The sequence below is a fragment of the Pongo abelii genome, chromosome 21, assembly GCF_028885655.2.
Source record: "Pongo abelii isolate AG06213 chromosome 21, NHGRI_mPonAbe1-v2.0_pri, whole genome shotgun sequence".
Classification (NCBI taxonomy): domain Eukaryota; kingdom Metazoa; phylum Chordata; class Mammalia; order Primates; family Hominidae; genus Pongo; species Pongo abelii.
The window spans coordinates 34227949-34253323 of record NC_072006.2 but is presented as its reverse complement, the minus strand read 5'-3'; the positions used below and the strand labels follow the sequence as shown (position 1 = coordinate 34253323).

At 45.2% G+C, this 25375-nt stretch overlaps 1 protein-coding gene across 1 annotated transcript; it reads left to right on the top strand.

Moving 5' to 3' along the window:
- Positions 1–584: 584 nt before the first annotated feature.
- C21H20orf202 (chromosome 21 C20orf202 homolog) lies at positions 585–6421 on the top strand. The gene is made up of 2 exons (XM_002830141.4): positions 585–971; positions 4218–6421. Exons 1-2 carry the CDS (start codon positions 837–839, stop codon positions 4449–4451), a joined length of 369 nt encoding a protein of 122 aa, XP_002830187.1. The 5' UTR covers positions 585–836; the 3' UTR covers positions 4452–6421.
- Positions 6422–25375: the final 18954 nt, after the last annotated feature.

The following is a 25375-nucleotide window of genomic DNA, read 5'->3' as shown; positions in this document are numbered from 1 at the left end:
CCTCCCTTGGGGTCTGGGTCGGGACACCTTTCCTATAACAATGGGAAGAATAAATGGTGTGTCAGGACAGTGTTTGCCTGCAAGTAGCAGAGTGTCCCATTAGAAATGGGGTCTGTTGTCTCATATAGATGCTGTTGCTGACTCAGGGGTGCAATGATTTCTAATGGCTCTGTGTTTTTCTTGGGCTTTGTCTTATGGTAGCAAGACAGTTACCATAGCCCCAGACATCATATCCACATTCAAGGCAGAAGGAAAAGGGAGAAAGTAGGAGTAAAAGGGAAGCGGCAGTGACATTTTCCCTTTTATTAGGAAGGTAAAAGTTTTTCTGGAAGCCTAACAGCAAATTGCTGCTTTGATCTCATTTGCCGGAAATGGGTCACATGGGGATTCCAGAAACAAGGGAAACTTGGAAAGTGAGCATTTCCTTTATCTAGACTCTATAGATAAGTAAATGAGGACGGGGACTTGGGACACCCGTGGAGGTATATGCCAAATGAGACATATACATACTTTATATGTAAAGAACAAAGCAAACCCTTAGAAAAGAGTGCCTGTTTTCATAATAACCATTATTGTTGCCATTTAAAGCTTTGCAGTCTCTGTGATCCTGTTGGCATCACATATTCTTGGCTTCTGGAACCAGCAGGCACCAAGGTACTCGGACCCATAATGGTCTCCCTCCCTTCCTCCTTGTTCTGTTCAGAGCACTAAAGCCCTTTAAAAAAAAAAAAAAAGCATCAGATTACATTTTTCAATGTGAGCTACTTCCTGCTCTCATTAACTCCATCTTCAGTGATTTGGCCAGAACCTGCTGCCAGTCTGAAAGAGTTGGGGGAATGTACAAGTCAAAGATCCCTCAGGCCCAGAACCAGGTCAGTGTCAAGGTCACTCCCAAGGACACTGAGATGAAAACAGCGGAAGAGCCCAGCCCGAGTCTTGGGCAGACCTTGGAGTGGCTGAGAAAGGAGCTGGTAAGGTTTTGCATTTCTTTTCCTTGATGCCCCGACCACATATTTTCCAAGGATCTCTGGTTTTCCTTCCCGGGTCCCCCCTGGGGCAGAGGCTGCAGGCTACGGTATGGACCCTGCAGTCTCCCCTCTGGGACCTACCACACAATGCACAATTGTGATCTCAGGTTCAGGGATAAGTAGGTCGTGGCCTACATAGGAGGTGCTGGGTGTGGTGCTGGCCAGACTGGTTTTAGAATGACACTGAGTCCTCCTTGTGTGCAGAGTCCTCTGTGTGGCTCTAGCAGGGGTTTTATCTCTTTGAGCCTCAGTTTCCTTATCACAAAATGGGAATAACAATAGTACCAATATCGCATGGGGTATTGTAAGGATTCACTGAAGAGACGCTTGTAGTCCTCTTAATGAATACTTGGCACAGTGGTGTTGGCTATTATAACCCTGACCCAGATGGACATGCGTACACCCAATGTCTTAGCCTGGGTCCTCTAGAAAGCACAGGCTTGGACAAGGATTGAGAAACTAGCACTGTATTTGGAAGTACAAGCCAGGGTGGTGATAGGGAGGAACATAGGGTGTGGCAGCAGAGGCCAATGCTATGCCAGGCAATTACACCAGACATTGTATTACCAAGCAGCCTACTACTTCAGAAGGTGCCTTAAGGAGGCCCAGTGGGTGTCTCAGCAGCTGAGATGCTCTGCAGGGGTTGAAGGAGGAACTGCACATTGGGGGAGAGAGAACGAGAGGAAATTCATCTGCCCAGCTCATTCCTGTCTCTCATTTCCCATTGGCAAGGGCCTCCCCCATGGAGCACTAACTCTCCTGAACCCATGTTATGTTACTTGGTCCTGTGGTTGCTGCTCAGGAAGCCAGGCTTATGCCTTTCATTATGGTATTTTCTCCAAGTCCGAAAAAAGAGGGGTGCCCCCAAGTGTGTGGGGACACCAGCCAGGAGAAAGGAGGCAGCTCAGGGAACCTCAGAAAAGGTTTGTTTCTCAATATACACACCTCTCATTCTGGGGAGAGACAGACAGGATTGTCCGAAAATGACCTTTCTGGGTTGCCAGGCAACAGGCCAGCTGGGACCCAACCCTGTCATCACCCCAGAGGAAGGGCTGACCCAGTAGGGTTTCTCATGGGACCAGGGGATTCCAGCAGCAGGGACTGCAGCTTCCCACAGTCAGCAGGCATCCAGCATTGGGCAGCTGTCTTCCTTATGCTCCCTGAAACTGTGGGTGCCTGGATGCCTCAACATCACCTCCGTGCTGGGAACCCCATTGTGGTCTTGTAGGCACATACCCAGAAGTATGTGCAGGAGGAAAACCCTAAAATCGAGAAAACACAGAGTGAATGTTTTCTGAGGAATTAGGAAAAAATGGGCCCAGGACCACTCGCTCTGCAGCTTGAGTTGTCCCAGTGTTCTGAGGACTACTCCTTTGCTTCACGTCTTTCCTATTTTTTTTTTTTTTTTGACATGAAGCCTCACTCTGTCGCCCAGGCTGGAGTGTAGTGGCACGATCTCGGCTCACTACAACCTCCGCCTCCTGGGTTCAAGCGATTCCCCTGCCTTGGCCTCCCCAGTAGCTGGGATTACAGGAGCATGCCACCACGGCTGGCTAATTTTTTTGTATTTTTAGTAGAGACCGGGTTGCACCATGTTGGCCAGGCTGGTCTTGAACTCCTGACCTCAGGCAATCTGCCCACCTTGGCCTCTCAAAGTGCTGGGATTACAGGTGTGAGCCACTGGGCCTGGCCTCACATCTCTCTTTCTAGCTACATATTCTCTTGGCAGTGTTACTCATGCTTGAGTAGAGGACGCAGACTTGGTCTTCTTACTTGTAATCAGCTTGTCACAAAAATGAAAACACTATTTTTAGTGGGGAAATAATGTTCATAAGTATCTCTTGCAAAGAAAGACAGAGAAAGAGAGAGGCTGAGAATCTGTATATCTAATCATGTGTTACCCTGACCAGCTTTGGAAGGAAAAACAGAAGCATTTGCAGTGGCTGCCTCTGGGGAAGGACGCTTGAGTTGAGGGATAAAGTGAGGTGGGTGGGAGAGACTTTTAAATATATGTCCTTTTGTAGCTTTTAAATTTTCTATTATGTGTTAAGAATTACTTAGTCAGAGAATAGAATTTTAACATTTTTAAAGAGAAAGTAAACTTTGGGAGCTGAGTTGAGAGGATCACATAAGCCCAGGAGTCTGAGACCAGCCTGGGCAACATGGCAAGACATTGCCTCTACAAAAAATACAAAAAGTAGCCGGGCATGGTGGTGTGCACCTGGAGTCCCAGCTACTTGGGAGGCTGAGGTGGGAGGATCAGTTGAGCCCAGGAGCTCGAGGCTGCAGTGAGCCATTATTGCACCACTCCACTCCAGCCTGGGCAACAGAGTGAGACCCTGCCTCAAAAATAAATAAATAAATAAATAAATAAATAAATAAATAAACAAATAAATAAACAAACAGAAAGAAAGAGAAAATGTATGGGAAAAAATTATCAGGGAAAAATGGGAGAAAGAATGGAGATGGCTGAAGATGACAGTATAGTTCTAATGCAGCAGTTCTCAAACTTTTGGGTCTTAGGACCCCTTTATGCCCAAAAAAATTATTAAGGTCACCAAAAAGCTTTTGTTTATGTGAGTTATATATAACAATACTGACTGAATTAGAAGCCAAAGCTGAGATATTTTTAATATATTTACTAATGCATTCTAAAATAATAACAAACTCATAATATGCTAATAAAACATTACTTATTCAAAATAACTATATTTTTCAAAGCAAATATTTAGTGGGAAGAGTAGCCCCATTTTACATTGTGGCAAATTGCTTTAATGTCTGTCTTAATAGAACACAGCTGGATTCTCATAGCTGCTCCTGCATTCAATCTGTTGAGATATTACATGTCATTAGCTTCTGGAAAACTCCATGGTATGCTCATAAGAAAATGAAAGCAAAAAAAGGAAAATAATGTCTTAGTATTGTAACCAAAGTAGTTTTGACCTCGCTGACCCCTTGAAAGGATTTTCCCATGGGCAAATTCATTCAGTCCTCATGAAAGCCTTGAAAAGTAAGCAATTTGCTTTCTGCTTTGCAGAGCAAGAAACTGAGGCATTAGTGGATACGGCTTCTGTGAGGCTGTGCGAATCACAAGTGGGCTGGTCTCTGATGAGACAGCGAGGGAAGGGGCTTGATGGGGAAACATCCAGGGCTCCACGCATCCCCTCATAGGCTCCTTCTCTCTCCTAGTCTGAGATGCAGATTCAAGATCAGAGGCTCCTGCTCACACTGAGGCATCTTCACAGTGTCCTGGAGGAGCTGCGTGCTGACAGCACCCACTGGGAGGACGCCAGGTCCAGCGGAGGGACATCCCCCATCAGAGCTCGAGCGGGCTCCGAAGGCAGGGGCTGCCAGCCGGTTTGCTCAAGGGGTCTGGCCCAGCTCCTCCGAGGGGAAGACAGCAGACGAAGCTCTCTCCCTTAATTGGACAGAGATGACACTGGGCTTTAACACTCTCCCCATTAGTCTAAACTTTCACTGTGATATTTCAGGGGCAGAGTGTTGGAATGGGAGTCAGAAAGCCAGGGCTCTGGGTTCATTTCTGCCCTCATCTGCTGTGCATCCCTGGATCTGTCACTCAACTTCTCTGTGTCTCTGGTTCCTTTTCTGTTACTTGGGATTTCTTGGTGAGGCACACATAAGGTATTGAATGTGAACACACTTTTCGACTGAAAACACAAACGTGCTCTAGTGCTCTGGCAAGCACTATGGCAGTAACCCTATCCTTGGGAATTTTTCACAAGGCAATTGTTACAACAAAGAACTAGATGTGCAGTAATGGTTACCAAGTGTTGCCATGGTGAAAATTCCAAACCCTGTGTAATGACTTAGTGGCTGTTTTCTGTCTTCCCAGGAAGCCTTCCCATTCCCCTTCATCTGATAACATATTAGGCCCCATAACCACCCTGGCCATAGGCATGGGTATATTACCAGGCCTAGCCAATGATATAATCCATGGTTGCCCTAAAAAGATGATTGGCCCAATGGATAGGCATGTGAACCAACAGAGCCAATCACCAACCTTCCCTGAGATTGCTATCTGGATGTTCTTTCTATTACACTTAGGCTGAGGCTGCTGGTGGCCATGTTCCTACCAGGTAAAGAAGACCTGTCTGCAGTAGGAAGGAAAGAGGCTAATCTCCAAAGAGAATTAGAGAGAGGGCCACACAACAGATGGATGGAGGGGAAGAGCACTGGCTCTTTTTGGTCCCTGGTTTTAGGTCCTAGTTTTGTGAGTTAATCCTGCATTCTTTCCAGGGACCAAAGCCAGTCAATTTCACCCCCCACCACAGCCACACACAGCAATTTGTTTTTGGTTAAGCTGATTTGAGCAGTTTCCCTCATTTGCAGCTAGAATGGTCCTGAGGAATACGATCCAGATGTTCAAAGAATCAAAGAAGAGAAATCAATATGAAAATGGCATTTCATTCAATGAGGGTTTGTGACAACAACCTCTGTAACAGCAGGCAACCAGGCTTGTGATAGAGCAGAGACACTCAGTTGTGTGGGGTGCTGCAGTCATAACTGAAAAATTATATCTGCCTATAAGAAAGACTAAAACAGAAAAGGTGAAAATAAAAAAGTCATGGTGTTAAGATGGTCTGATGATTGGTAGGCCTTTTTGTTTTTGAAAATCTACCTGTATGTTGCTAGAACATTGTTTTTATGGCTTTGAAAAAGTAAATCGATTGCATGTAGAGGCAGAGTGGAGGGGGTGCATTATAAGTATAATGTTTGTAGTCAGATCAACCTGTGATTTTTATATTTGATAATATAAATGATACCTGCTCTGTGATGCTGGAGCTGGGTCCCTGCAAAGCACCTTTTGGTGTTACCAGCTGCTCCCTGTTAGAGTTTGTTAGGCTTTGCCAATATACAGGGTGGAGTTAGACTTCAAGTCTAGAGGAGAGAAAAGGGACTTGCTCCTTCTTCTTGTTTCCCTGTGGGCTTCCTGTTCCTATGAACATCTCCCAGCAATGTTTCTTCACTACAGGCAGCAATTCCTTCATGACCAGACTTCTCCAGGATCCAGGTTCCAGACTCCTGGGGCCCCTTCCAGGAGCTCAGAGACATCAGCTTCAGATGCCAGTCCCTCCTCCCCTGAAGTGTGGGTCCCTGCCTTACCTACCTGGCCCTTTCCTGAGCTCAGAGATACCAGCCCCAGCTGAGCTGAGTTTCTTTCTCAGATATCTGAATTTAAGCTCCAGGGAATTCCTCCTCTAAGTTTTAAAGTTTGATAGTTTCTGCCTCTTTTCTTTGTTCCCTCAGCCCTGGAGATGGCAGATGCTTGCTGCAATTGCTACCTTAAAGTTCTTTTTATAACCTTTCAGTCACCCAGTTAACAACTTTATACCTAGTTAGCAATTCTTTATATTAAATTTTCTGTGTTAAAATAACTGGTGTGGTTTCTGTCTCCTACCTGTCCCAGACTGACACAGCTTTTTGCTATTATTACCAATTGCCACTGTAACCATTCTTGGTTACACTGGAAAGGCTAATGAATGGCACCTTATTATTGCTGCATGATTATGTTCTGATTTGTGAAACTATGACTATTACAAATGGACAAGCTGATTAGCCACTATTATCTTGAGAGACATCTGCCTGGCCATGCAAAGTAGAAATGACATTGGTCTCCCATGCCCGATGCTAATCACTAGCACCCTCTGCCTCTCCCTGCTTTCCACATTTGGGCCCAAAGACCAAAAACCCCTGCCAACCCCTCCATCTCCAATCTGGGAAGATAGACCTAGAGACCCGGAACCTGCCTTTCTGTTGGGATATTTGTTGTTCTCCAAGACCCTACCTTTGGAACCAATGTTCACTTCCTGATCCTAGGTCAGAGAAAGCCAAAGCTGAGCCCAGATGCTGGACAGGGAGTTGGGATGGAAATGACATCTTCAGCGTTGGTCCTAGAGGTCTGGGTTGGAAATCATGGCCATGCAGGACAGTGAGCACCAGAGGGAGCATGTGGATCATGGTCTCAGGAAAATCCAGGGTTTTCTCTGCTAAGGCAGCAAAAACAGGACTGCACACCTAAGCCTGGCATCCAGGAGGAGGAGATGAGGGGACAGAGATGGAAAAAGAATTCATGAGGTCAGAAGCTAAAAATTTAGGAGCAAGAAGAACAGTTCAAGATGTGAAACCTAGAGTGGGTCACGGCAGGCAAGGCAGGGCTTACTTACACTGTGACTGATTAGAAATGATCTAATCTCTCACACCTTTCCATGAGAGCCAGCTTCCAGTCCTGGGTCAGCTGTGACACCTTACGGAGCCCATGTGTTGTGGTGTATATTGATGTGTAACAAACTGCCTCCAAACTTAAATACAGCAATCCCTTTATTATTGCAACAGCCATTTATTATTGCTGTAAATTATGTTTCCCATAGTTCTGGGCTCAGCTGAGTGGTTCTTGGCTTTGGGTCTCGCAAATGATTGCAGTCAGGTGGTGGCTGCAGCGCGATTTATCTCAAAGGCTTATTTGTTGCCCTCTGGCAGGTGATGCTGGCCTTAGCTGAGGCTGTAAGAAGGAATGCCTATACGTGACCCTCCAGGTGGCCGGGCTTCCTCACAGCATTGTGTCAAGTGTTGAGCTTTACTTTCCGGTCTTTCTGCATCTTTTCAGGTCCACTCCCACTGCTAAAGATTTTACTCTCCTGCTATTTCTTTAAGTCGCAGTTTATAGAGAGGGAATCTGATTGGTCAGCTTAACTTTTGACACCTGAACATATCATAGGTTATTGGTATAAAGGAGGTTTATTTTTGTCTTCCACCTCTCCTCCTTCCTCCTTCTTCCACCTCTTCTCCCTCTTTCTTCTCTTCCTCTTCATTATCATCATCATCATCATCATCATCATCATCATCACACATAGCTAATTAAAAGGGAGGACTTTGACATCAGGCTGCCTGGGTTTGAATACCAGATCTGCATCTTATCAGCTCTCTAACCTTGGGCATATAGCATAACTTTTCTATGCTTCAGTTTGTTCTTCTATAAAGTGGGGATAATAACAGAAATTACCTCATAGGACTATTGAACAAATGCAATGAGTCAACATGTTCCTGGCACATAAGCAGTGCTCAGTAAATCTTAGCAATTATTATTAATAATGACAGCTACCATTTTATTTTATTTTATTTTACTTTAAGTTCCGGGATACAAGTACAGAATGTGTAGGTTTGTTACATAGGTATACGTGTGCCATGGTGGTGTACTGCACCTATCAACCTGTCATCTAGGTTTTGAGCCCCATGTGCATTAGCTATTTGTCCTAATACTCTCCCTCCCCTTCCCCCCACCACCAACTGGCTCCGGTGTATGTTGTTCCCCTCCCTGTGTCCATGTGTTCTCATTGTTCAACTCCCAGTTACGAATGAGAACATGCGGTGTTAGATTCTCTGTTCCTGTGTTAGTTTGCTGAGAATGATGGCTTCTAGCTTCATCCTTGTCCCTGCAAAGGACATGATCTCATTCGATTTTATGGCTGCATAGCACTCCATTGTGTATATATACCACATTTTCTTTATCCAGTCTATCATTGATATGCATTTGGGTTGGTTCCCTGTCTTTGCTATTGTAAATAGTGCCGCAATAGACAGCTACCTTTACCTTTTTTTTTTTTTTTTTTTGACATGGAGTTTCACTCTTGTTGCCCAGGCTGGTGTGCAATGACACAATCTCAGCTCACCGCAACCTCCACCTCCTGTGTTCAAGTGATTCTCCTGCCTCTGCCTCCCAAGTAGCTGGGATTACAGGCATGCGCCACCACGCCCAGCTAATTTTGTATTTTTCGTAGAGATGGGATTTCTCCGCGTTGGTCAGACTGGTCTCGAATTCCTGACCTCAGGTCATCCGCCCGCCTTGGCCTCCCAAAGTGCTGGGATTACAGGCGTGAGCCACTGCGACTGTCCGACAGCTACCATTTTAAAAGTCAGGATAGTTTAGTGATTGTAAGTACAGCCTGGAGCCTCAATGCCTGTGTTCAAATCCCAGCTCTACAATATACTGATTGTGTGCCCTTGGGCAAGTCATTAAACTCTTTATGCCTTGATTTCATCATCTGTAGAATGGGGATAATAGTATTGCCTATCCCCTGGGGTTTTTGTGAGGAATAAATGAGTTAATACATGTAAAACACAACAGTGCTTGTCATCTAACAACAACTATGTGTCATGTAAGCTATTCATTATCATTATCAATCATCTGCCCTAAATACCAGCACCACACAAGGCACTGTAAAGATCTTATTGCACTGAACACACTCAACATCTCTGCAAGGGTGATATTAAATCTCCATTTTATGGATGAAGGAACTGAGGCTTAGTGGAGCTAAGTTGCCCCCCAAAAAAGCACAATGAGTAAATGGCAGTAGTGGCATTGAATCTCAGGTCTATCTCCTGCCTAAGCAGGGCTCTTACTATGATATGATGTTGCTCTTCTGATCAGCCACAGTGGGGGAGGGGCGCCATGAAGAGAGGAAGCAGTCATGTCAGGCTCATAGGATCCCTGCTCCCTCCTTCTGGCAGGATCTGGGGCAAGACAGTCTCTAATGTGTGTGAAGGCAACTCTAGGACAACACCTCTGTTATCTCTCCAGTAAGTAAGCAGACACAGAATGTGGTGACCCCAATAATGCACACCCATCCCTGCTCCCAGCATATCTTGAGCCCCAGTTCTGTCCTGTCTCTGCCACCCTGCTTTGTTTTGCCCAAACCCTCCCCAGGTCATGGGGACAGCTCCTGTTTCACTGGGCTGAGGTCAGTTTCACTGGACCAAAATCAAGGTGTTGGCCAGACTGTACACCCTGCTGACTCTAAGAGAGAATTCCTTCCTTGCCTCTTCCAGTTTCTCGTGGCTGCTGGCAGTCCTTGACTTAGGCTGCATAACTTCAGTTTCTGTCTCTGTCTTCTCATAGCCTTTTGCTCTGTGAGTGTTAAATCTCCCACTGTCTACCTCTTATAAGGAATCACATGATTGCATTTAGGGCCCACCTGGATAACCCAGGCTAATCTCTGCATGTCAAGATTCTTAACTTAATTACATCTCTAAAGACTTTCACCTGCCTTTCTTTCTATCTAAGGTAACATATAAGGATTAGGACGCGGAGGCCATTTTTCAGTTTACCACAGTAGGTGATCAACAAAAGGGAATTTCCCTCTCATTCCTTCTGGAAAGCATTCTCTGGCCAATGTGCAGGGCTAAGAAGAATCTCACATAGCTGCAGACTACCTTGGTCGCTGTTAGAAGAACGTATGTTTGTTGAACACCTACAATGCACAGGCATTGTAACAGACCTGACCAGTGAGTACGTGTTAATATTTCCATTCGATCGCGGAGAAAACTGTGAACCAAGGAAGCAAAAGCAGGACACTTGCAAACAGATGAAACTGAAGGTTCAAAGCTGGGCTTCTGACAAATATGTTTAGATTCCGTACGTGCGCCATCGAAGACCAGGGTAATTACGCTGTGTGTGGGCGCCACCTAGTGTCCATACAGAGTAACTCTTCCGTGAATCAGCCCGTTCCGGGTTGCAGGACTGGCTCCCTCACTATCAGCTTTCCCGTTGTGGGGCATCTTACTGGGAGGACCACGGACCAAGAGGCTTTCTGGCCCCAGAAATCTGCGTTTGAACTTTAGCTCTGCCGTTGACAGAGTGATCTGGGGCCTCCTTCTCTGATCCTTCACTTATCCTTAACTCTAAAATAAAAATGACACCTCTCAGAGCTGTGGAGAGGATGTTGGAAAGTGCTTTGTAACAAACTGGGAATAACTGGAGAGAATGGAAAGAAACATTGTCTGCAGTTGACCAGGCTTGGATTCATTTTAAAAAATACTTAATGTGCACCTGCTGTGTGTCAGGCACTGTTATGGATGTGGGAATGTCGCAACAAATAAAACAGACAAAATTTATGTTTTCGTGTGGCTAATAGTCCAGCATTCCAGTTTTTGAGTCATTCATTCATTCATTTACAAATATGTTTCTGGCACTCCTGTGTGCAGCACTTTCCCAAGCAATGGGCACAGAGGGTATCTAATATGGCTGGAACCGAAGAAGCCAGGGGAACAGGATGGAACAAGTCCAGCTTTGTGGGGCCTGAGCTTATATGATTTAGGGTATCAATCATATACCCTAAGAGAAAGAATGCAAAGTCAGAAATACAGAATTAGGCTAGAAAGAGTTTTTTTTATAATGAGAGATGAAATAAACTTTAGCTGGAAAAAATCACAAAACATAAAATCTAGAAAAATAGCACAATATTAACTGCATGATATGGCTCTATAATAATTTTTCTCTACTTTTTTTCTGTATCTTCTTTGATCATCTAGTCATGACAACAATTTTGTTATTTTATTTTCTTCAGAGACCGTGGAAATAATTCAGTCTCTCCTCTACAAGATTAATTTTTTTGTGTGGGTACTTTAAACAATTTAAACATTGTAAAAATGCCATGTATATTTTTAGGATTATTGTCAGTTTTGGGGAAGCTTCTATGTTCCTTTTATATATGAGCTGTAAGCCTTCTTGTAAAGTGACTAATTTTAAATAGTATTTGAATGGATGGTACATTAGCCAATTTATTGTTGCTGTCCCTATTGTAGGGGTGTATTAGGAGTTCTACATTTTCTTCCTGTATGTCAGTATTTCATGTTAAATAATTGAGAAATTAAAACTTTCCCAATGTATTTATATGATTCACTCCTTTTAATTACTTAGATTATCAAACAATCTAAGTCCATTAATTACTTTTGTTGCCAGAAAAGGGGGTCTTGATCCAGACCCCAAGAGAGGGTTCTTGGATCTCGCACAGGAAGGAATTCAAGAAGAGTCGCAGAGGGCACTGAGAAGAAGTAGTTTTAGTGAAAGCTACTCAGTTACAGAGTAGGGCATCCTCAGAAAGCAAGAGGAGAAATACCTCATCTCTAAGTTTTTCTTATAGAGGGGACTTATCTATGTAAAGGCTAAGATATGTCTACATACTGGTGGACTAACAGCATGACAAAATTTAGTACTTTGTTGATTTAAAGAAAGTTATCTTTGGCATTTTAATGTATACATCCGTCAAAATGACTACAATCAAAAATGTCCATCAAGACGACTATAATTATCTTGAAAGCACATATTGTTATGGATACTGGAACATCTGGACTTTCTGTTGTTGTAGGAGTGTGTCCTTGCAGGTATCTTTAAGTTGTTTTCTCAACTGTAAACGTCTTATGAACATGGGTCATGACTGGCCAGGAATGGGTCTTGCTAGTTTTACGATGGAGTCCATTTTAAAATGGTGTAACCCTGGCTCTCCTATGCTCCTGTTTCCCTGACACTTTGGTTTGAAATGTATCTATTTCTCTTAATGAATCACTACTTTTGTTATGATCTGCAGGCTAGTTCATCTGTAAACACCTGACATCGCGAAGGCAGAGATGGCCAAAGAAGACATGAGCCAGTACAATGAGATCATAAACATGCAGCTTCACACATGGATGTACTAGCTGTTTACAGCACTGCCGCATGTTTGTGCTCTATGAACACGAGATTCTGATATCTTCTAGTTTGTGCAATTCCTGTTAGAAAGGAAGAAAAAATGTGCAGTGCATTTATAATTGCATATGTTGTGTTGTCAGATAGATTTCAGGTAGACAGATAGACAGGAAAGAACTTCTGCTTTAACTGGGCTTTGATGAGAACCAAATCCTCTGCTTATAGTTTAATATGTCTGATGATTGGAAGAATTCTCAATAGACTAGTTTCTGACTCTGTATGTTTCAAATTTTGTTTCTTATCCAATACATATGTACTCCTGATGCTACGCATTAAAACGATTTATGGCCCTGTACCTTCATGTCACAGTGCAGGATGAGTCAGCATGGTGGGCCGTAGATGTGTTCCTGGAAGCCATTCCTAACTAAGATAGATAGCAATGACTTGACTATAGGTCGAAGTGACTGTCAACCACATAAATTGATCCCTCTGAACCTGTATTAAATGTATATGTAACTCAGCTCTGCCTCAGCCGCATCCTTCAGCTACTCCATTGCCACCCACACAGTGTGACAGACAGAGAGTTAAAGGGGAAAGAGACATCCATCTTCAAAGATTACGGTAAAATACCTGATTTTTGAAAACTTTACAAAAACACACACGCATATGAAAACACTGCTATGCTTCTCCCAGGTCTTTGGAGGAGGCCTTGCAAGTGAGGGTCCTGAAACTGACAATTCCTAATTGTTAAGGTAAACCCACCCACGTGAAATGAAGCCAGAATTGCAAGTAAGGGGGAGACCATGTAGGGCCTTGTAGTTGTTAGGAGAAGTTTGAGTGTTATTCTAAGAACAACAGGAAGGCTTAAAAGCCTTTAAAAGGGAAACCCGCTGGTTGTGGGCGGAGGATTACCTAGGTGCCGAGGCAAGAGACTGAAGGCACAAACTATTTCAATATAATAAAGAAAATAGTTAGAATAAGAATAGTCATAATACAAATTAGACATAGAGATGATCATGAACAATTACCCATCATTATTATAAACACTATTAATCATTAGCTTTTAATATTACTCTTTGTTGCATTACTAATATAACCTAGGAATAACCAGTGAGTATAGGGTCAGGTGCTGAAGGGACATTGTGAGAAGTGACCTAGAAGGCAAGAGGTGAGCCTTCTGTCATGCCTGCATAAGGGCCGCTTGAGGGCTCCTTGATCAAGTGTAACGCCAGTGTCTGGGAAGGCACCCGTTACTTAGCAGACCGCAAAAGGGAGTCTCCTTTCCTTGGAGGAGTCAGGGAACACTCTGCTCTACCGGCTTCTTGTGGAAGGCTGGATATTATCCAGGCCTGCCCGCAGTCATCCGGAGACCTAAACCCCTCCCTGTGGTGCTGTGCTTCAATGGTCACGCTCCTTGTCCACTTTCATGCTCCTCCCGCACTGCTGGTTCCTCTTTGAAGTTCATAGTAGATAGCGGTAGAAGAAATAGTAAAAGTCTTAAAGTCTTTGATCTTTCTTATAAGTGCAGAGAAGAAAACGCTGACATATGCTGCCTTCTCTCTCTGCTTCAGCTACCTAAAAGGGAAGGGCAGGGCCCCCTATCCTGTAATCACGTGACTTGCTTCACCTTGTCAATCACTTAGAAGATTCACCCTTCAAATACAGTGGTGCCAAGATGGCTGAATAGGAACAGCTCCAGTCTGCAGCTCCAAGCGTGAGCGACGCAGAAGATGGGTGATTTCTGCATTTCCAACTGAGGTACCGGGTTCATCTCACTGGGGCTTGCCAGACAAGTGGGTACAGCCCACAGAGCAGGGCAGGGCATCGCGTCACCCAGGAAGCACAAGGGGTCAGAGAATTCCCTTTCCTAGCAAAGGGAAGCTGTGACAGTCGGCACCTGGAAAATTGGGACGCTCCCCTCCAATACTGCGCTTTTCCAACGGCCTTAGCAAACGGCACACCAGGAGATTATATCCCACGCCTGGCTCGGAGGGTCCCACACCCACGGAGCCTCGCTCACTGCTAGCACAGCAGTCTGAGATCAAACTGCAAGGTGGCAGCGAGGCTGGGGGAGGGGCGTCTGACACTGCTGAGGCTTGAGTAGGTAAACAAAGCAAAGCGGCCAGGAAGCTTGAACTGGGTGGCACCCACCGCAGCTCAAGGAGGCCTGCCTGCCTCTGTAGACTCCACCTCTAGGGGCAGGGCACAGCTGAACAAAAGGCAGCTGAAATTTCTGCAGACTTAAACGTCCCTGTCTGACAGCTTTAAAGAGAATAGTGGTTCTCCCAGCACGGAGTTTGAGATCTGAGAACAGACAGACTGCCTCCTCAAGTGAGTCCCTGACCACCAAGTAGCCTAACAGGGAGGCACCCCCAGTAGAGGGGGCGACTGACATCTCATAAGACCGGGTGCCCCTCTGAGATGAAGCTTCCAGAGGAAGGATTAGGCAGCAACATTTGCTGTTCTGCAGCCTCCACTGGTGATACCCAGGCAAACAGGGTCTGGAGTGGACCTCCAGCAAACTCCAACAGACCTGCAGCTGAGGGTCCTGACTGTTAGAAGGAAAATTAACAAACAGAAAGGACATCCACACCAAAACCCCATCTGTACGTCACCATCATTAAAGACCAAAGGTAGATAAAACCACAAAGATGGGGAGAAACCAGAGCAGAAAAGCTGAAAATTCTAAAAATCAGAGTGCCTCTTCTCCTCCAAAGGAATGCAGCTCCTCGCCAGCAACGGAACAAAGCTGGACGGAGAATGACTTTGATGAGTCAAGAGAAGAAGGCTGCAGACGATCGGTAATAACAAACTTCTCCAAGCTAAAGAAGGATGTTCGAACCCGTCGCAAAGAAGCTAAAAACCTTGAAAAAAGAGTAGACGAATGCGAATGGCTAACTAGAATAAACAATGTAGAGAAGTCCTTAAATGAACTGATGGAGCTGAAAACTGTGGCACGAGAACTACGTGACGCATGCACGAGCTTCAGTAGCTGATTTGATCAAATGGAAGAAAGGGTATCAGTGATTGAAGATCAAATGAATGAAATGAAGCAAGAAGAGAAGTTTAGAGAAAAAAGAGTAAAAAGAAACGAACAAAGCCTCCAAGAAATGTGGGACTACGTGAAAAGACCAAATCTACGTCTGATTGGTGTACCTGAAAGTGACGGAGAGAATGGAACCAAGTTGGAAAACACTCTTCAGGATATCATCCAGGAGAACTTCCCCAACCTAGCAAGGCAGGCCAACATTCAAATTCAGGAAATACAGAGAACGCCACAGAGACTCCTCAAGAAGAGCAACTCCAAGACACATAATTGTCAGATTCACCAAAGTTGAAATGAAGGAAAAAATGTTAAGGGCAGCCAGAGAGAAAGGTCGGGTTACCCACAAAGGGAAGCCCATCAGACTAACAGTGGATCTCTCAGCAGAAACTCTACAAGCCAGAAGAGAGTGGGGGCCAATATTCAACATTCTTAAAGAAAAGAATTTTCAACCCAGAATTTCATATCCAGCCAAACTAAGCTTCATAAGTGATGGAGAAATAAAATACTTCACAGAAAAACAAATGCTGAGAGATTTTGTCACCACCAGGCCTGCCTTACAAGAGCTCCTGAAGGAAGCACTAAACATGGAAAGGAACAACCAGTACCAGCCACTGCAAAAACATGCCAAATTGTAAAGACCATCGATACTAGGAAGAAACTGCATCAACTAATGAGCAAAATAACCAGCTAACATCATAATGACAGGATCAAATTCACACATAACAATATTAACCTTAAATGTAAATGGGCTAAATGTTCCAATTACAAGACACAGACTGGCAAATTGGATAAAGAGTCAAGACCCATCAGTGTGCTGTATTCAGGAGACCCATCTCACATGCAGAGACACACATAGGCTCAAAATAAAGGGATGGAGGAAAATCTACTAAGAAAATGGAAAACAAAAAAAAGCAGAGGTTGCAATCCTAGTCTCTGATAAAACAGACTTTAAACCAACAAAGATTGAAAGAGACAAAGAAGGCCATTACATAATGGTAAAGGGATCAATTCAACAGGAAGAGCTAACTATTCTAAATATATATGCACCCAATACAGGAGCACCCAGATTCATAAAGCTAGTCCTGAGAGACCTACAAAGAGACTTAGACTCCCACACAATAATAATGGGAGACTTTAACACCCTACTGTCAACGTTAGACAGATCAACGAGGCAGAAAGTTAACAAGAACATCCAGGAATTGAACTCAGCTCTGCACCAAGCGGACCTAATAGACATCTACAGAACTCTCCACCCCAAAGCAACAGAATATACATTCTTCTCAGCACCACATCACACTTATGCCAAAACTGACCACACAGTTGGAAGTAAAGCACTCCTCAGCAAATGTCAAAGAACAGAAATTATAACAAACTGTCTCTCAGACCACAGGGCAATCAAACTAGAACTCAGGATTAAGAAACTCACTCAAAACTGCTCAACTACATGGAAACTGAACAACCTGCTCCTGAATGACTACTGGGTACATAACGAAATGAAGGCAGAAATAAAGATGTTCTTTGAAACCAATGAGAACAAAGACACAACATACCAGAATCTGTGGGACACATTTAAAGCAGTGTGTAGAGGGAAATTTATAGCACTAAATGCCCACAAGAGAAAGCAGGAGAGATCTAAAATTGACACCCTAACATCACAATTAAAAGAACTAGAGAAGCAAGAGCAAACACATTCAAAAGCTAGCAGAAGGCAAGAAATAACTAAGATCAGAGCAGAACTGAAGGAGATAGAGACACAAAAAACCCTTCAAAAAATCAATGAATCCTGTTTTTTTGAAAAGATCAACAAAATTGATAGACCACTAGCAAGACTAATAAAGAAGAAAAGAGAGAAGAATCAAACAGACACAATAAAAAATGATAAAGGGGATATCACCACCAATCCCACAGAAATACAAACTACCATCAGAGAATACTATAAACACATCTACGCAAATAAGCTAGAAAATCTAGAAGAAATGGATAAATTCCTGGACACATACACCCTCCCAAGACTAAACCAGGAAGAAGTTGAATCCCTGAATAGACCAATAACAGGTTCTGAAATTGAGGCAATAATTAATAGCCTACCAACCAAAAAAAGTCCAGGACCAGACAGATTCACAGCCGAATTCTACCAGAGGTACAAAGAGGAGCTGGTTCCATTCCTTCTGAAACTATTCCAATCAATAGAAAAAGAGGGAATCCTCCCTAATTCATTTTATGAGGTCAACATCATCCTGATACCAAAGCCTGGCAGAGACACAACAAAAAAGAGAATTTTAGACTAATATCCCTGATGAACTTCGATGCAAAAATCCTCAATAAAATACTGGCAAACCAAATCCAGCAGCACATCATAAAGCTTATCCACCATGATCAAGTTGGCTTCATCCCTGAGATGCAAGGCTGGTTCAACATATGCAAATCAATAAATGTAATCCATCATATAAACAGAACCAAAGACAAAAACCACATGATTATCTCAATAGATGCAGAAAAGGCCTTTGACAAAATTCAACAGCACTTCATGCTAAAAACTCTCAATAAACTAGGTATTGATGGGACGTATCTCAAAATAATAAGAACTATTTATGACAAACCCACAGCCAATATAATACTGAATGGGCAAAAACTGGAAACATTCCCTTTGAAAACTGGCACAAGACAGGGATGCCCTCTGTCACCACTCCTATTCAACATAGTGTTAGAAGTTCTGGCCAGGGCAATCAGGCAAGAGAAAGAAATAAAGGGTATTCAATTAGGAAAAGAGGAAGTCAAATTGTCCCTGTTTGCAGATGACATGATTGTATATTTAGAAAACCCCATCATCTCAGTCCAAAACCTCCTTAAGCTGATAAGCAACTTCAGCAAAGTCTCAGAATACAAAATCAACGTGCAAATATCACAAACATTCCTATACAGCAATAACAGACAAACAGAGAGCCAAATCATGAGTGAACTCCCATTCACAATTGCTTCAAAGAGAATAAAATACCTAGGAATCCAACTTACAAGGGATGTGAAGGACCTCTTCAGGGAGAACTACAAACCACTGCTCAGCAAAATAAAAGAGGACACAAACAAATGAAACATTCCATGCTCATGGATAGGAAGAATCGATATTGTGAAAATGGCCATACTGCCCAAGGTAATTTATAGATTCAATGCCATCCCCATCAAGCTACCAATGACTTTCTTTCTTTCTTTCTTTTTTTTTTTTTCTTTTTTTTGAGATAGAGTCTCTCTCTGTCGCCCAGGCTGGAGTGCAGTGGCGCCATCTCAGCTCACTGCAAGCTCCGCCTCCCGGGTTCATGCCATTCTCCTGCCTCAGCCTCCCGAGTAGCTGGAGTAGCTGGGACTACAGGCACCTGCCACCACGCCTGGCTAATTTTTTGTATTTTTAATAGAGACGGGGTTTCACCATGTTAGCCAGGATGGTCTCAATCTTCTGACCTTGTGATCCACCACTTCAGCCTCCCAAAGAGCTGGGATTACAGGTGTGAGCCACCACACCCAGCCTGACTTTCTTCACAGAATTGGAAAAAACTACTTTAAAGTTCATATGGAACCAAAAAAGAGCCCACATTGCCAAGACAATCCTAAGCCAAAAGAACAAAGCTGGAGGCATCATGCTACCTGACTTCGAACTATACTATAAGGCTACAGTAACCAAAACAGCATGGTACTGGTACCAAAACAGAGATATAGACCAACGGAACAGAATAGAACCCTCAGAAATAATACCACACATCTACAACCATCTCATCTTTGACAAATCTGACAAAAACAAGAAATGAGGAAAGGATTCCCTATTTAATAAATGGTGCTGGGAAAACCAGCTGGCCATATGTAGAAAGCTGAAATTGGATCCCTTCCTTACACTTTATACAAAAATCAATTCAAGATGGATTAAAGACTTAAATGTTAGACCTAAAACCATAAAAACCCTAGAAGAAAACCTAGGCAATACCATTCAGGACATAGGCATGGACAAGGACTTCATGACTAAAACACCAAAAGCAATGGCAACAAAAGCCAAAATTGACAAACGGGATCTAATTAAACTAAAGAGCTTCTGCACAGCAAAAGAAACTACCATCGGAGTGAACAGGCAGCCTACAGAATGGGAGAAAATTTTTACAATCTACCCATTTGACAAAGGGCTAATATCCAGAATCTACAAAGAACTTAAACAAATTTACAAGAAAAAAACAAACAACCCCATCAAAAAGTGGGCGAAGGATATGAACAGACACTTCTCAAAAGAAGACATTTGTGCAGCCAACAGACACACGAAAAAATGCTCATCATCACTGGCCATCAGAGAAATGCAAATCAAAACCACAATGAGATACCATCTCACACCAGTTAGAATGGCGATCATTAAAAAGTCAGAAAACAACAGGTGCTGGAGAGGATGTGGAGAAAGGAATGCTTTTACACTGTTGGTGGGACTGTAAACTAGTTCAACCGTTGTGGAAGACAGTGTGGCAATTCCTCAAGGAACTAGAACTAGAAATACCATTTGACCCAGCCATATCATTACTGGGCATACACCCAAAGGATTATAAATCATGCTGCTATAAAGACACATGCACACGTATGTTTATTGTGGCACTATTCACAACAGCAAAGACTTGGAACCAACCCAAATGTCCATCAATGATAGACTGGATTAAGAAAACGTGGCACATATACACCATGGAATACTATGCAGCCATAAAAAAGGATGAGTTCATGTCCTTTATAGGGACATGGATGAAGCTGGAAACCATCATTCTGAGCAAACTATCGCAAGAACAGAAAACCAAACACCGCATGTTCTCACTCATAGGTGGGAATTGAACAATGAGAACACAGGGACACAGGGTGGAGAACATCACACACTGGCCTGCTGGGGGGTGGGGGGAGGGGGGAGGGATAGCATTAGGAGATATACCTAATGTAGGCTGGGTGAGGTGGCTCACGCCTGTAATCCCAGCCCTTTGGGAGGCCGAGGCCGGCAGATCATCTGAGGTCGGAGTTTGAGACCAGCCTGGCCATCATGGAGAAACCCTGTCTCTATTAAAAAAAAAAAAAAATACAAAATTAGGCGGGCGTGGTGGCACATGCCTGTAATCCCAGCTATTCCGGAGGCTGAGGTAGGAGAATGGCTTGAACCCAGGAGGCGGAGGTTGCTGTGAGCCGAGATTGCACCATTGCACTCCAGCCTGGGCAACAAGAGCGAAACTCCATCTCAAAAAAAAAAGGAGATATACCTAATGTAAATGACAAGTTGACCGGTGCAGCACACCAACATGGCACATACATACTTATATAACAAAACTGCACGTTGTGCACATGTACCCTAGAACTTAAAGTAAAATAAAAAAAAAAAAAAGAAGAAGAAGATTCACCCTTCTTACCCTTCCCCCTTGTCTTGTATGCAATAAATATCAGCAAGCCCAGCCATTCGGGGCCACTACCAGTCTCCGCATCTTGATGGTAGTGGTCCCCTGGGCCCAACTGTTTTCTCTTTATCTCTTTGTCTTGTGTCTTTATTTATTACAATCTCTCGTCTCCACACACCGGGAGAACACCCGCTAAGCCTTGTAGGGCTGGACCCTACAGCTGGTAATAGGATTTGATCTATATTTTGAGACAGAGTCTCTCTGTTGCCCAGGCTGGAGTGCAGGGGCGCAAACTTGGCTCACTGCAATCTCTGCCTCCTCGGTTCAAGCGATTTTCCTGCCTCAACCTCCCGAGTAGCTGGGATTACAGGCACCCACCACCACTCCCGGCTAATGTTTGTATTTTTAGTGGAGACGGGGTTTCTCCGTGTTGGCCAGGCTGGTCTGGAACTCCTGGCCTCAGGTGACCCCCCTGCCTTGGCCTCCCAAAGTGCTGGGATTACAGGCGTGAGCCACCACACCCGACCATGATCTATATTTTTCAAAGACCCCTCTGGCTTCAGTGTAGAGCAGCAGTCTCCAACCTTTTTGGCACCAGGGATCAGTTTTGTGGAAGACAATTATTCCATGAGCCGGGTGGGCGGGGGGTCATGAGATTCTCATGAGGAGCGGGCAACCTAGATCCCTCGCATGCGCAGTTCACAATAGGTTTCGTGCTCCTGTGAGAATCTAATGCCGCGGCTGATGTGACAGGAGGCGAAGCTCAGGCGGTGAGGCTCGCTTGCCCGCTGTTCACCTCCTGCTGTGCAGCCCTGTTCCCACCCGGGGCTGGGAACCCCTGGTGTAGAGAATGGGCTTTAGGGAGGTGAGTGACAGGAAGGAGACCGCTCAGGAGGTTGGAGCTTTTCCAGCAGAGAGGTGGCTTAGACTAGGGTGGAGTGGGTGGAGATCTTGAGAAGGGATAGATTAAAGTCATATTTGAAGGTGGAGTGATGGGCTGGCATTAAAGCAGACATGAGGGTGGCACCAAGGGTGTCTCCCAGACATCCTCTTGAATGGTTGCCGTGACATCATTTCCTGAGGTCGGAAATTGGGAGCTAAACTTCAATTTGAATCCTGTCTCTACAATTCCCAACCATGTGACCCTAGACAGGTTGCTATTTTTTCTCCAGCCCTTTCCTTATTCAAAAGGGGGAAAACCAATAACTACTCTGTGAGATTGTTTGAAGAGTAAATGAGACAACCCATGAAAATGCCCACCCAGGAGCCGGAACCTTATCAATAACCTTATATTGGATGCCATTGCCGCTCCAAGATTTATTAGTATTTACTATCAAACTCAAGAGAGGAAACCAGCCTTGCATCCTGATGCTCTCGCAGGATTTTTCTCAGGTTCTAGCACTTGGCCTTGACTACTGAGAACTGTGATATTCCAGGCTGGAAAATATTTGCTGTCCCCAAAGGGCAGGTCAATGTGAATAATCTTTTTAATAATAACAATAATAATAATAGCTAATATTTGTAGAGCACTTATTATCGCTTGGCTGTTTTCATGGTTCATTTTATTTATTTGTTACAATACCCTACGGCGCAAGTACTTTTATTATTTTCACTTTACAGATGAGAAAATCTGAGGTTCAAGGGATTAAATAATTTCTCCAGTGACCTCCAGCTAGTAAGTGGAAGAGAAGACACTGGACTGCATCATAGGGATGTTCAGAGGTAGGCCAGAAGGATCACCTTTCACAACAGGACTATGGGGGCCCAGGCCCCATCCCTGTCATGCCCCTGCTCAGGTATCTCAGGTCCGAGCGCCAGGACAAAGCCGGAGACTGCGCACTAGGACCGGTGTGCCTTGCTCACTGTCTGCCTCTATCCCTCCGGCCCCGTCCACTGTCCCCACCAACGCCCTGCACCCTTGTCCCTCTCAGTCCCGGTCCTCCCCACTCTAGCGCACTGCCCTACCCTGTCCTTACCCCCAGCCGCCGCCGCCGCCGCCGCCGCCGCGCCCAGTCCCTCAGCCCCGCCCAGTCCCTTGGTCGCTGCCCCGCTCTTCCCCGCCCTTCCCCGCCCTTCCCCGCCCTTCCCCGCCCTTCCTTCCCCGCCCTTCCCCGCCCCCTGTCTCCCGTCCCTCAGCCGCTGCCGTGCCCCGCCCCTCCATACCCCTCCACGCCCCTCCCCATGTCCTGTTCGTCCCTCTCCATCCCCTGCACGCCCCGCCCCTCGCCCACTGCCCCGCCCCTCGCCCACTGCCCCGCCCCATCCCCCTGTCAGTCCCGTCCATCGCCCACTGCCCCGCCCCATCCCCTGTCAGTCCCACCCGTCGCCCACTGCCCCGCCTTCTCCACGCCCCGCCCCGCGCTTGCCGCGCATTGCAGACGCCCAGCGGCGCCAAGAACCCGGCGCCCCGGACCGGAGAAGCTGGCTTGGCGATTCCTCGCAGCCTCTGCTCTGGCACGCCACACCTCAGACCAGGCTTTGAAAGTAGGGCGCAGCCTGAGAGGCCGGCCGGACCCCGAGTGCTGTAGGCGGGCTGGGAGATGGGGGCCGCCGCCACCCACATTCCCACAAGCACCCGACTCCGGCGCCTCACGCCGCGTTAGCTCGCGGCGCCAAGCCCGGAGGGTCCCGCCTGAGGAAGAAAGGTCGCCCGCAGCCCAGCTGGGGCTGGAAGCGCGACCCGGGGTCTCCTTGCCCGCACGCGGAAGAAAATGGGCGCTGTGGCCTCAGTTTCCCTCTGTGAGCAGCCGGCCCAGAACTCTGAGGAGTCGTCTGTGGAGGAGCCTTTGGCGTCCCCCTGCACCTGAGGGTGGCCGTCAGCTCTTCCCAGCCCGGCACTTTGCTTTCCCCTCCCTCACCCCCGGAAGGGTCTCGCCGTCTCTGGCTCAGCCCTCCCTCCCCACTCCCCTCTCTCCCCACTCCCCTCTCCCAGGGTCCCCCCCCCGTCTCCTTCGGACCCCTTCCTCCCTCCCTCCGCTCCCTCCCCGCCACCGCGGCCACCCTGCCTTTCCCGGGCCGGTTTCCACGGAGTGGCCCCATCCCGTTAGCTTCACTTTGCACGAAGTCAGTTCAATCTAGAGACAGAAAAAGCCTGCAGGACGTGGGGCGGGAGGGGCGGGGGGGAGTTTGTGTGCATATTTTGTGGGGGTGGAAAAAAGGGTAGGTAATATGTGCTCGGGAAAATCAATGTCTCAGGAATAGTAAATCGCAGGGTTTGGGTTTTTTGTTTGTTTTTCTTTTTTAAGAAGTCCATCACTTAAAAAGTACATTTATTTTTTTGAGACGGAGTCTCCCTCTGTCGCCCAGGCTGGAGTGCAGTAGTGCGATTCCGGCTTACTGCAGCCTCCGTCTCCCGGGTGCAAGCGATTCTCCTGCCTCAGCCTCCCAAGTAGCTGGGATTACAGAGGCCCGCCACCGTGCCTGGCTACTTTTTGTATTTTTGGTAGAGACGGGGTTTCACCGTGTTGGCCAGGCTGGTCTCCAATTACTGGCATCAAAGTGATCCGCCCACCTCAGCCTTCCAAAGTGCTGGGATTACAGGCGTGAGTCACTGCTCCAGGCCAAAAAGTACATTTTAAAAGTACCTCACACTACTGGGAGCCATTTAAAAAGATAAACAGGAATTTATTCAGAAAGAGCGAAACACACAGACTAAAAAGGAAAGCAGTGGAACCAACGCAAGGCACAAGCCATATACATTAAACTCTCCAGCTGCCCCGTAGGGGAACATGGTTTAGCGGATTGCATCACCTTTAGTTGGGGCATAATGATTGAATTCTTGAGGTACAAATGGACACTGATCGAAGTTTACCTAAGTTTTTAATTCTGTCGCCGACTTTGTGTTCGTCTTGGCTCAGTTTGCTCTTTTATCAGTATCTTAAGTAGAAGAGAAGCAAAAAGAAGCTTCCATAGTGGCAGTGTAAGATTACTTATATGTAAGCAATAATTTGATGGTTCCCTAGAAGTCAACCAAAGTGCTATAACATCCCTTCTCATCTTTAGCTTAGTAATAGAGCCCTACGGTGTTACCAAGAATAGTACAGTTTGTAAAAACGTGCATTAATTCCTTCTCTTTGTTTTAAGTGAAGGTTTTCTTTTATCGTTCTTATTTCAAAACATTTAAATTCGATTCTTGTTTCTTCCCTTGCCTTCTAACTATTTTCTTATAGTTTCTTGTTTTCTTCATTTTTCCACTTTATGGAGTGGAAACTCCACTCCACTTTTTGGAATCCCATGATTTTAACTTCAAAAATTAAAATATTGTCGAATAAAACAGATTATCTTGAAGAGGGCAGTGAAATTCAACACCTGCATATAAATCAATAATCCAATCCTTCTTAAATTCTTACGTTTTAGAAAAGAGGTGCCCTGTATTAGCTTTTCTTGGTTTTGTCTACCTTTTCCTACTCTTGTTTCTTATTTCCGTATCTTA

Coding starts and splice junctions, on each gene's coding strand:
- C21H20orf202 (XM_002830141.4), top strand. CDS start 837: ATGTACAAGTCAAAGATCCCTCAGGCCCAGAACCAGGTCAGTGTCAAG. Junction 972..4,217: donor AGTGGCTGAGAAAGGAGCTG/GTAAGGTTTTGC, acceptor TCTCTCTCCTAG/TCTGAGATGCAGATTCAAGA.